The sequence below is a fragment of the Aedes aegypti genome, chromosome 3 (genome assembly GCF_002204515.2).
Source record: "Aedes aegypti strain LVP_AGWG chromosome 3, AaegL5.0 Primary Assembly, whole genome shotgun sequence".
In the NCBI taxonomy this organism is placed as follows: domain Eukaryota; kingdom Metazoa; phylum Arthropoda; class Insecta; order Diptera; family Culicidae; genus Aedes; species Aedes aegypti.
The window spans coordinates 315,953,000-315,965,563 of record NC_035109.1 but is presented as its reverse complement, the minus strand read 5'-3'; the positions used below and the strand labels follow the sequence as shown (position 1 = coordinate 315,965,563).

At 35.8% G+C, this 12,564-nt stretch overlaps 1 protein-coding gene across 13 annotated transcripts in view; it reads left to right on the top strand.

The window, feature by feature from the left end:
• The window catches only part of LOC5567355 (sodium channel protein para), a 479,280-nt gene that overhangs the window by 440,076 nt on the left and 26,640 nt on the right, over positions 1–12,564 (top strand). For 11 of the 13 annotated variants that reach the window (XM_021852350.1, XM_021852351.1, XM_021852343.1 and 8 more), the window contains 3 exons: positions 4,790–5,009; positions 5,075–5,340; positions 5,433–5,606. In XM_021852350.1, the coding sequence (XP_021708042.1) occupies positions 4,790–5,009; positions 5,075–5,340; positions 5,433–5,606 (660 nt within the window). The remainder of the gene's footprint in view (positions 1–4,789; positions 5,010–5,074; positions 5,341–5,432; positions 5,607–12,564) is intronic. The other 2 variants (XM_021852347.1, XM_021852346.1) reach the window with 1 other exon arrangement.

Sequence of the window (12,564 nt, the reverse complement as noted above, 5' to 3'; positions counted from 1 at the left end):
AGTGGGGTAAGTGGATCATTCGTCAATATTAAACATAAATACTTGAATATGTTGAATGTTTTCGCACCATTGCTTCGTTTTTCGTTACAACCATCGGTACCGGCACCCTATAAACATTTGGAGGATATTTGAAACTTTTTATGAAAATATTGAGTTAGAGACACGGTTTGTGCAGGAAGGTTGACACATGGCAAATAACTGTACCTACAACAAAAACGAAAACTGCAAGCGGCGTTTTACCTGGTCCGTTCACGAATTAACAATCAAGATCCATTTGAGTTTGAGTAAAGTGAAAAAAAATGTGACATTTATGTTTATGGTCATAGATACTACTGCATCACCGCCTATGTGATTGAAAATACCGAGTCGCTTCTACGCATGGCTGTCCATGTGGATTCTCTTTTAAAATTTTGAATATGCTCCTAGAAATAATCAAACTGAAACGGCATGTTTCGTAATTGCAAAAAATGTTGTATGCAACTCGTTGTAAAACTCGATTTTTTCAGCGACTCGTATTTTTCGGCATCATTATGAAACAGTGCTGAAAAGTAACACTTTCAGTACTCTTTTTGTTGGTGGGAGAAGTAGGCTGTTATGCAACGGAAATGCAAAAAGTTTTATAAAGACTCTGAAAGAGTCGAAAACAAACGGTAGAAAACTATAACCTGTTATTTTATATGGGAGATTTCTTGGCTTTTTTTCAACAGAATACTTAATGGCCAAACGAAGCTATTCGTGGCCACTAGTATAGCAATAAACTAATATTGTCTTGAACAATTTACCTGTTGTTAATTTTGTTCACAAGTTCTGAAAAATTGGAAACTTTGTGTTATGAATTAGACTACAAAGTACAAGGCCAGGGATTGAACCTATGGACTTCTGCTAATAAAGTAGAAGCAATAATTACCAACTCCGTGTAGTATCATAATATTTATTTTTGCAATTCCGCATTATATGAGCCTACTTTTCATGAATAGTATGGATAGCATAACGGCCTACTTTTCCTTACAAAACAAACAGTGCTGAAAAGTAGCACTTTTCAGCACTCAGTACTGTTTTGGTGGCAGTAAATTAGTTATCGGTGGCTCTTCATACGCAATTCATCGAATTACTTTGTGGTTCTCAATTACTTTGTCTACAAGACTACGATTTTATATCCATTGGGACGCGTTCTTTTCTGCCGGGCAGTGCGTTGAGAAAGCCCGAGAAATCGTCATTATTTTTCCCTCTCGGGTGACGCGTTCTTTTCTGCCGGGCAGTGCGTCGAGAAAGTCTGAGAAGTCGTCAGTTTTTTTTCCTCTCAGGTGACGCGTTCTTTTCTGAGTGCTTTTATATGGCCGAGCACACGAGTGAAGCTGAAAGTGGATTGTGGCTGCTCAATCAAGGATGAAGGATCAATCGGTGAGCTCGTTTCATGCTTTTTTTTTCAAGTCTATAAAATATGTATGACCGCACATTTAATCGTTACATAAATATGATTTTTCAACAAACTATGAATGGTTCGTCACTGTAAGTGTCGGCATAAACTCTTATTCATAACTTTATTGTTTTATATTTTTTGTATTAAATCACTTACCTTTATTTTTATACATAAAAAATGCTTTGAATGGTTTGGCCTGTGCTAGAAGTGTAGACTTGCAAAACGTTCATTTTATTCAAAAAACTTTGAATGGTTCGCCACTGTAAGTGTCGGCATAAGAATATTATGTGATGGTCTAACCAATCGATATTTTTTTTTTTTTTCAATTTGAGTAAAATATCCTGTAGGAATGTTGCTTTTAGCTATTTGTTCAACAAACTTTGAATGGTTCGTCACTTCAAGTAACGGCATTATTTTCTCATACTTGAAAATTTTTCATGTCAATCGAAAATTTTATATTTCTAAGTAATCCTGTGACCCAACGATCCTCCCCATTAACAATCATCCCTCCCAGTAACCTTTGCGGAGATGCAGAGGCAAACACGGTCTCCAAAAAGCAAAGGTTACACACTAACATTCCTTCCCCCAATCCCACCTGACTGCAAGGACGTGGCCGGCGCCGTTATTGACCCTGTACAAATAGAGGCACTGAATTATGCACACTGAAGAAGATTATGGCCAATCCCAGCCGAACTTCTAGTTGATTCTTTGTGCATTTTCACTGACTTCGGTCTATCACTGAATAGCAACCATTGATATGTGTAGTCAGTCTAAGCTAAGCTAAGCTAAGACTACGATTTTATATCCATTGGGTGATCCGTATTCGTTGGTGAGCCATACCGACGTCCAGTGAACGTAGAGGCGGTTGGTGAGCCAGATCAAAACTGACCGGAACTTCGTGTTCCAACACGGTTTGGGTAGGAAGTTTGATGCATGGTAAATAACTGTACCTACAACACAAACGAAAACTGCAAGCGGCGTTTTTCCTGGTCCGTTCACGAATTAACAATCAAGATCCATTTGAGTTTGAGTGAAGTGAAAAAAAATGTAACATTCATGTTTATGATCATAGATACTACTGCATCACCGCCTACCTGATTGAAAATACCGAGTCGCTGCTACGCATGGCTGTCCATGTGGATTCTCTTTTAAATTTTGATTGTGCTCCAAGAAATAATCCAACTGAAACGACATGTTTCGTAATTGCAAAAAATGTTGTATGCAACTCGTTGCAAAACTCGATTTTTTCAGCACTCGTCGTATTTATCCAACTCGGCAAGCCTGATCGGATAAATGTACGACTCGTGTTGAAAAAATCATTTTGCAACTTGTTGCATAAATAACTATTATTGAACCATTTTAAAAATTGGTTTTCATGGCTATGTATAGTGTAAGGAAGAGTTGACTGTAACTGTTCTGTAAATATCATGAGAAACTTGTCTGTGCTTTTGTTTTGTGAGAATGTGTTTCAATTGTTTCTATTTTTCGATTAAAAAACTTTTCATATTTCAAGACATTTACAAATTAGGCTGATACAAATATTAATTTTCTTTTATGTCCGAGACCACTTGGAAGTTACGAGGGGGGGGGGATAAAAATAAATAAAGAACAAAAAAATACAAATGAAAAAAAAAGGTATTTTTTCAATTTTTTTTTTTAACGATAGTTGTTAAACTTTTTTCCATCGTCATCTGGATCATTATTTTACCTGGTTTTTACACTAAAAACTAAAAAAAAAACTTACTGATGTCAAAAATATGATGATTTTTTTTCTCCCCTTCAAAGTTTTCGGATTTTTGAAGGGGGGGGGGGTGACATAAAAGAAAATTAATATTTGTATCAGCCTTACATTAAAAAAAAATCTTCGATGAGTTATCACATATTTTTTCCGCCGTCTAATAATCCTTTTGAGAATTTTACAATAGTATACTGCAACAGTATTCTGCCAAAACTTATACCGAGATTTACTCATCTAAATTCAATTACACTTTCGATCAGAACACACAGAATTAACACAAAAATCCCATCGGGATACTCAATTGAATAAAATAATAAAATCCATTGGAATTATAATGATCAAAATATCTAGAACTTCCTCAAATCCTTCTTGAAATTCTTTTAGGAAGGTTCTTGCATAACCTTAAATAAATTTTTTCAATATAATATGATAATATAATATATTTGATAACCCTCTAACCAAAGTAAGCCAAAGTTCCATAAAGATTCTTTGCTAATGAAGTTCCGCAATATTTAGTATCCAGGAATTCACTCCAAATTCCTTTAAAATTTTCAATGCAATCCCACCTGAAATTCCTTAAAGGATTCCTACTGAAATCCTCGTGTAATTTCCAGCGGAATCTCATCGGAACCCACATAAAAACATACACTGCTGAAGATGTTCTAGATCTTCGATAATCATTACTTGATTAATACTTTAGTTCAGATTTTGAATTGATTTTTACCATGGGATGATGAGTTTATGCTTACATTCCAGTACTAACGTGTTTGGAACATTTTTCAAAATTTCTCCATATTAATTTCCATATAAACCTACTTGTACTTTGTGGCCCCCACTTTTTTGTGGTAAGGATGGTGGAAGATATGGAAGATTAGATTTTCAAACATTTTTGAATTCTGACCCGCCATAATAAACATGCAACATTGCGAAACAGTTAAACTATACTCATCTTCTTCTTCTTTCTGGCGTTACGTCCCCACTGGGACAGAGCCTGCTTCTCAGATTAGTGTTCTTATGAGCACTTCCACAGTTATTAACTGAGAGCTTTCTTTGCCGATTAACCATTTTTGCATGTGTATATCGTGTGGCAGGTATGAAGATACTCTATGCCCTGGGAATCGAGAAAATTTCCTTTACGAAAAGATCCTCGACCAGCGGGATTCGAACCCACGACCCTCAGCATGGTCTTGCTGAATAGCTGCGCGTTTACCGCTACGGCTATCTGTCCCCCAAACTATACTCATCCAAAGGTGAATAACATTTCGGAGATGTTAGTAATACCAATCTGCGAATATATAAACCGTTAAAATTTAACATGATGAGGAGTTTAGAGTAAAAGAAGAACAAGTTATCATTATTCTTAATCCTCTCTAAAGTTTCCTAACGTCTGAATCAATCAAATATGAATTTCAACTGAATTTCATATACACCTCTTCGCATCAAGGTTCCTCAATTGATTATATAAATATGTATCACTTTATCACATCATAACTACCATCTCATACTAATCTTCTCTCTGCTTACACATTACATATATCTTCACAGTATCACGAATCACGAATCTCTCCTCCAATTGCCAGTGTTGTTAATTCTCGAACAATTGTTCTATGTTGTTATATCTTGATAATTAGGTGATAGGCAATTCTATTAGTAATCATCAAGATAATAAATTAGAGCACGAACTGAATCATAGAGGCATGTCCTTGCAGGACGATGATACTGCCAGTATAAAGTCCTATGGCAGTCACAAGAATCGCCCCTTCAAGGACGAAAGCCACAAAGGCAGCGCCGAAACGATGGAGGGCGAAGAAAAGCGTGACGTCAGCAAGGAGGACCTAGGAATTGATGAAGGTAAGGGCCGTACATGAATTCTTCAGGGAATTTCTTTTTTGACATTAATTGCATTTGTTGCGCAGAGCTAGACGATGAGTGCGATGGCGAGGAAGGTCCACTGGATGGCGAACTGATCATCCACGCCGACGAGGACGAAGTGATAGAGGACTCACCAGCGGACTGTTGTCCGGACAATTGCTACAAAAAGTTTCCGGTCCTGGCAGGGGACGACGATGCGCCATTCTGGCAGGGCTGGGCCAATCTGCGACTGAAAACGTTTCAGCTCATCGAGAACAAGTACTTTGAGACGGCCGTCATCACGATGATTCTGCTGAGTAGTTTGGCCCTGGTGAGTACGATGTTGAAGTGTGGCACATAACAATCTGAGCACCGTTGTGGCACTTTGTCGAACACTGAACTAATGGACGGTTCCGGTTTCAGGCTCTCGAGGATGTGCATCTTCCCCATCGACCAATCCTGCAGGACGTCCTGTACTACATGGACAGGATATTCACGGTGATATTTTTTCTAGAGATGTTAATCAAGTGGTTGGCGCTGGGTTTTCGAGTTTACTTTACGAACGCCTGGTGCTGGCTCGATTTCATAATTGTCATGGTAAGTAGCCCCCCACTAAAGTGTGTTCCCCTTTCGATCTCTATCTCTTGAAGCCCTAAAGAACCAAGCAGATAAATTAGAATCCCCAACTAGCTCTTAACCCCTTCCCCAATCCATGTGTCCACCTTCTTGAGCAAACACCGAAACACCAACGTCTCGTTCAGTATAAACCAACAGTCAATCATTCTACATCGGTTTCTTCTCTACAAGGAGAACTGGCACAACAAATACACTACATTTTTCCATTTCCGACTTCTACCCGACTTCATCGAACCGTCTCTCGTCATGTAGTGCTAGAGAAATCACTTTTATAACCCTGTTTTGTCAGATTAGTACCCCCCGAAAGTAGGAAGTATTCCTTAGTGAAATATGAAATCATTGTTTATTTACCTATTTACTTTATTTATGTTCTGGAAAGTTGAAACGATTTAATGCTATATCAAAACCATGAAAACGATACAAATTTGCACATAAATGATTTGAATCAAGCATATGATAAATAGAATAGCGTGAAAAAAAATCCATCTTTACCTCGCACATGAGTTAATAAATTTCAGAAGTTTAAGAAATGTGTATAATTAACGTGATTTTTTCTCAGGCCTTCTGAATATAGAAAAGTTTTTGCGATAACCTGTGTAAGTTCATGAATCGTTCTGAAGGATATAATAGCTACATTTGGTGATTTACAGCATTTGCAAATCCGAAGCCTTAACATGTGTGCCAACTTCAGCAATATGTTAATCCCGGAGATCAGGTCCTAATGATCTACCGACTCTAGTACATTCTATACTCAAATTTACTGTATTTAAATAAGTCTAGTAACACACTTTCATTCTAAATCATAGAGTTTCATTATGGATTGAGAAGTGTACTTTCATAAATATTGAAAAATACCAGTGTTTGAATTTTCATCCGAATAAGCCGATCGAACCATATTCGGAGAGTGTAACAGTTCGTGGCACATCGCATTCGGAGAGCCCTATGAATGTAAACATTCACTCTCTCGTTTGGTACGTGGCACGAGAGCGTTCAAGAGCAGTAACTCTCACAGATTGCAACAGTATCGATCCATTCGGATGATTTATTTTTGCATAATATTGGTAATAACTTTCATATTTCCTGGTAATGCAGCCTTCAACAATCTAATTATAATCTATTGGACCATTGAACAAACATAGCACAGAAAATAAAAAATATTCGCCTCTGTTTCTTGATCAGAATGAGAATAGGTCAGCGAATGTTACAAGTGTTGACACACAGTGATCGGCGCCAAACAGTGGGTGGTGTGTGTCCGTCTTGTTTTCGTTCATGGCTCGGTAACTTCCACGAACGATAAATGTAGGTATTGTGTGAATGCAAGCAGATAAATGAGATTAATTTATGACTCGTATGTTAAATTTTCTAAAGCCTGAAAAATACAATACGTGGTATTGTAGTTATACTATATTTTCTCATAGGACGAAATGCTATTTTAACAAATCACTTCCTATCTGTTTTAATGTTTTGCACCATTAAATTAATTGTAAATGGCATTTTTGCAATAAAAAAAAATTGTTTTGTATTTTTAATTTTGGAAAAAAATCCATACCAAATTTAGACCAAAACAATACAATTCATGGTACTTTCATTGGATAGTTTTCAAGGCATTTTTTGCGAAAAACAATGAACAATTTATTGTTTTTTGATTGATTGTTTCCATAAACTTTTAGTTCGATTCATTGAACATAAAATAACTTGAAACGATTACACGGCGAACACTTTTGTCTTAAGCACCAAAATACCGCTATTAACTAAAATAAAGATTGCTGAATTCATTGCCTAAAATTTATAGTACCGTCAAACGGGGCTTCTTTTGACATTATTTCCACATTCTTTAACTTTGAGGATTTGTAACTCTTAGAGTTATGGATAGATGTTGATAATTTTTGCCTTTATTTAAGTTGTATATGTACGTAACAAATGTGCAAAATATGAGGCAAATCCATCAAGAAATAACAAAAATGCTTGAATAGCGAAAAAAGTGTGTCCTTCAAGACAAAAAAGGGGCTACTTTGGACATTTTCACAATTTGCTAACGAAAAGATTTTTCCTTATAACTTTCAAACTGATTCAATAGATTGTCGTCCACTGTGATGTTATGGAACGTTTTTCATTGATAAAGTTAATGTAGAAAATTGCAAAGCTAGAATCAATTACACATATATAACAAATTTCAACGAAACATGCCATTCACTATTCTCAGTTTGCAGTATGAAACATAATTTTTCAACTTCCTCTTAAATGGAACTATCAGTTACGAATGCTCGATTTTCAAGTTGACATAAACGAACGACGTAACTACTACATTCTGCGATGATAAATTACTTATGTACAAAAACTCTTTTTTCTATTTTTGCTGTTATATGAACGATACGTTGAAGGATCACATTAATACCGGTAACTAATTTAATACCAGTAAGTAATTTTCATTAAAAACTCAATCTATGAAGTAAAGTTTAGCAAGATCGTAAAGAAGTAAGTTTGCTTTTGTAATATGCTTTTAGCTTCTGAGCAGTTTAGAGCTGGCTTAAAAATAGTTTAATTTAGGCATTTGAAGAATGCAACTGTTCTGTACTACGAATTCATGTAAAATATGACGAAAAATAGTTTTTTAGAGATTATATTGTGAATTTGGCATTGTTACGTATTGAAATATATATGTTTTATGTCTATTCACTTTTACAAACATTTATTTTATTTTATTTTTTAATTGTAAAATACACAAACCAAAACATTATAATAAAATAAAAGTCGCAAAAATAAGGCCTTTGATCAATTATTTCAATAAAACAACAATTTTAAGCAAAACAAATCACAAGATTTTCATGAAACATGACGATTCGATAGTTTTGTGATGCTCCCAATAAGTTTCCAAGACATGGGTAAAATTCAAACAATGTTTGTATAGCCAATGTTTTATACCTTGTGAATATTTATTCGGGCTTTTTTGAAATGTTTTCTTGTTTATCCTGTTATTGTTGATGTTGTTCCAAGAAAAAATCATGCCTAGTGGTAGAGCATATATTGGTTAATAAAAGTGCTGAAGACACAAAATTGCTCAGATTAATATTTACGCTGCTAATAAATACAAAAGGTGAGTGTCCAAAGTAGCCCCTGGAATCAAAAGTAGCCCCGTCCGACGGTACGTCTAGTTTTTAAGATATTGCCTGTTGAAAATTTGATTATTTCTCTCAATTTGCATGCAAGTTTGCAACTTCAATATTCGCATGCTGGTATAAGAACGAATCTATGACAAAAAGTCGAAAGACAAAAGGTCGAAGAGTTAAGCAGAAGCGTTTCCATGTTATGAAACAAGAAGTATTGTAATAGGTAATAATATTTTCAAAAAGTATGACAGACAACATTAACATCTTATGAAAAAATAAATTTGTTCAATATTTAGCCATTGTTTTGCAACGTTGTCACATGTCCCCGAACTTAATGTCTGCAATCTTCGCAGCAACTGGGCTACGAATCATAAGGATTTTGTTTACCAATGACAATGACAGTTTGATGTCTTCTACACTAGATATACCACCACTTGCCAGCAGCTGGAGCAGCTGGGGTACAACTTTTCAACCCGCTTTCACTTCTAAGCTACACATATGTTATGTGGTTTAGTGGCACGATTTTGAACTAGAAAGAAAGATATTTGGTCTTTAAGTTATAATAATTATCATTGCCAAAAGATTTTCGGGAAAGTGGGCTATTCGGGAAAATGGGACCTTCGAGAAGTGGAATTCGGGGAACTGGCGTTCGGGGAAACGACATTCGAGGAAAAGTAGCACAACCCTTTCGTCGGCCGCATTGTCACGTTCTGTCCACCTTTTGGTATCGTGCTTAATCTCACTCAGCTTATTATATCTTATTCCCAACCATTGGCTATCCCATCGACACCGTATGGCTTCTTTCGTCGCTCTCAGTGCATCTTCGGAGATAGGGATGTCGATAGCCGGTTACTGACGAGCTTCGTTGGCCAAGCGGTCGAATTCATTATTTCCGATTAAGTCAGCATGTCCCGAGATCCAACAGAACCGACTGACTAAAGGAAAATTTGAATATTTCTGGTCTTCAATGCTCTGACCCTTTGACCAAAACTTTAATTTACAAGCTATCGCCATACCACTGATTTTGAGATTGAAGATATAGATTATTGAAAGATTTACGATGCTGATGTCGAAGGATGTTGATAATCTTTCTATCTTAGAGATATGCACCCAGTTTGACCATGCAAGCATTATATAATCGTTATTTTCCTAGAAATTGTTCAGTTAGAGTGAACCAAATCACTGAACGGTGGTCTTCAGTTCAGTCAGAGCGGACCAAGTGCACATAGTCAATTAACAAATCGTTATATTAGAGGTTTGGACAATGTTTTTTCATGATTATCGCTTTATATTATATTGTTTAAAAGTAACAAGAAGACGTGTAAAAATATTGAACCAAAATTTTACGAGTTAAAAAATTACAGAGTGTCAGACTTTAGGCCCATCTTTCCTAAAATATTCAAAGGATCGCAGTAGGCGTTGCCCGCGAACGGTTGTGTTTTGTTTTGCTCCACGCGTTTTTTTTCGTGCTCTCGTTTTTTCCGCGATGTTGCCGGTGAATTGGCTGGTGCTACGCCATCCAGATTTCATTTCGGAAGTGAATATTGGAAAAACGCCGATATTAAACAGTGATTAAAGTTTCAGACGCGTTTAGTGTGATATTCTTTGGCTGGTTCTAATTGGTTTTGATAAGATTTGTGCGCCCACGTGATATTTTTTTTTTTTTTTTTGGAGCTGCGCTTGTTTTCCGGCCGACGCTATTACGACATCCGAACGAATGGTTCCGAGAGTATTAAAAAAATGTTTTTGTGAATATGCTAAGTGGTTACGTTATACAAAAGATTTTAAAGTAAGAATTAGAAATGATAATGATAAAACATGCACGCAATGTAGTCTAGCAATGACAAATGACATGCGTCATATGGAGAAGCAATTGGATGCCACCAAGATGAGAAGAATAAGAAGAAGGAAATTGATTGCTGATTGGATTAACAACGCCGCCTTAGATGGATTTTTGTGAGATTGTTCTGATTACACATTTATTTGTACCTAAGCATCAAATACGCGCCAGTTTCAAAGTAAACATCTTTGAAACAGGAAGTGTGTAGGTATTATCGTTATCCATTTGATAACGGTAATGCATACATGCGGGGCTTGTTGTTAGTGAAAGTGACTTCTGAATGGACGTGTCTCTCCAGTCATTCTGAAATGGGTCACCGGATCTGCAATAGAGCTATCACCTTCTAGCTCCCGGACTGAAGCTTTTTGCAAAAATGTACATTTTTGCTGAAAACTTTTTTCCATAATACCACTGCCGGACAGTGGGGGTTAGATGGATCACACACACACACACACACACACACATCTTTCCTAAAATATTCAAAATGTCACTTGGTCCACTTTGACTGAACGCCGACCATATAGTAGAAATGTGAGTTATAAAATGGGTCAAATGGCATTAAAACTTATGTTGGAAGCACAGCATTAGCTATTTGAAGCATTTCCATTTGCTGCTAGCTGCCTCCCAGCACATACAACACGAAAATCAATAAATGGATATTTTCTACGTTAGGCTATTTTAACTATAGGTTCGTCGCTTACATGATATACTCCCCCATCGTTGATGTCTCCAAAATACGGTTTAGAGAAACGTTAAATAAGTCAAGATTTGGATCATAAAAAGGCCGACTTTGATGAAGTCAGCAAAAACGGTGCAAAGACTTACAGATTGTGTGTAACAACCATAAGCGTAAATAGCCATCAGACTTCAGGGGGGCCAAGGTCCCTTAGTGTTGTAGGTGTTGGATTGTTAAGGATTTACAAAACTATCCAATGCTTGTTGCTATAATATTTGTGAATCAATTATAATAGCACATCATCATACAAAGGTAGACCATAACCTCAAAAGTGTCACAAACCGATTCATAGTTATTTGTAGTGTGCATTATTAAAATATAATAATTTAGGTTTATTTGCGAGACAGTTTTTTTAAACAATCAGATGATGTAGCATAGAAGTCAATGATTTAAAATAAAACTAAAATTTGAACTCATTTTACACATTAACTATGTTTGAACTAGAGTTTTAACCCTTTCTCCCCACGACTTTAATCGACAATTTATCTACGAAAAAAGTGTTTTTATGGAGAGTACTTAAACAAACAATGTTCAAAACTGATCAGATTTTTCAAAATCAGTTCAAAATAAAAATAAAGCGATTAGTAAATAGTAATAGTAAAGCATTGTTTAATAATAGTTTTACTAGTGGATTAATCTCAATTTATCCCAATTTCTTAACGGAAAAGATTGAATATTAATTTTCGGTTATAGTTAAAGTCTACGTGGCCATCATCAAATTGAACGACTGAATGTGCTTTTGTTTTCAATAAAGCTCCTCAAATTCATACGATTACAGCTGTTCGAAGTAAGCAAGACGGATGGTACTTTGTTCATGAATATAATAGTGTTATTGATCAAATGATAACATTTGAATTACTACACAAAATCTAAAAAAAACTAATTTTGAAGTAAACATAACGACTGAGCAAAACATATTAAATCATTAGTTCATGAGATAAACCCATCAGTTTTCAATTAGGAAACTAGAATAGATGTAGAAGAACGCTCACTTCACGCAAGTTTAGCCGAACTCGGTAAAATAAAAAAAAAAGAATCGAGCTTGAAATCAACAACAATTTTAAACTATTTATTGATTTAGCATGCATATTTTTTCATAAACTATTGAGACTTCTTTTGTATTTAGTCTTTGAAGATTTTCTCAAACTTGCATCACAAGCACAGAGAGAAATGTGAGAGTTTTCAACCTAAATTGTGGTGTTCAAAAATAATTATAAAAATGATTCCAAATTTCTA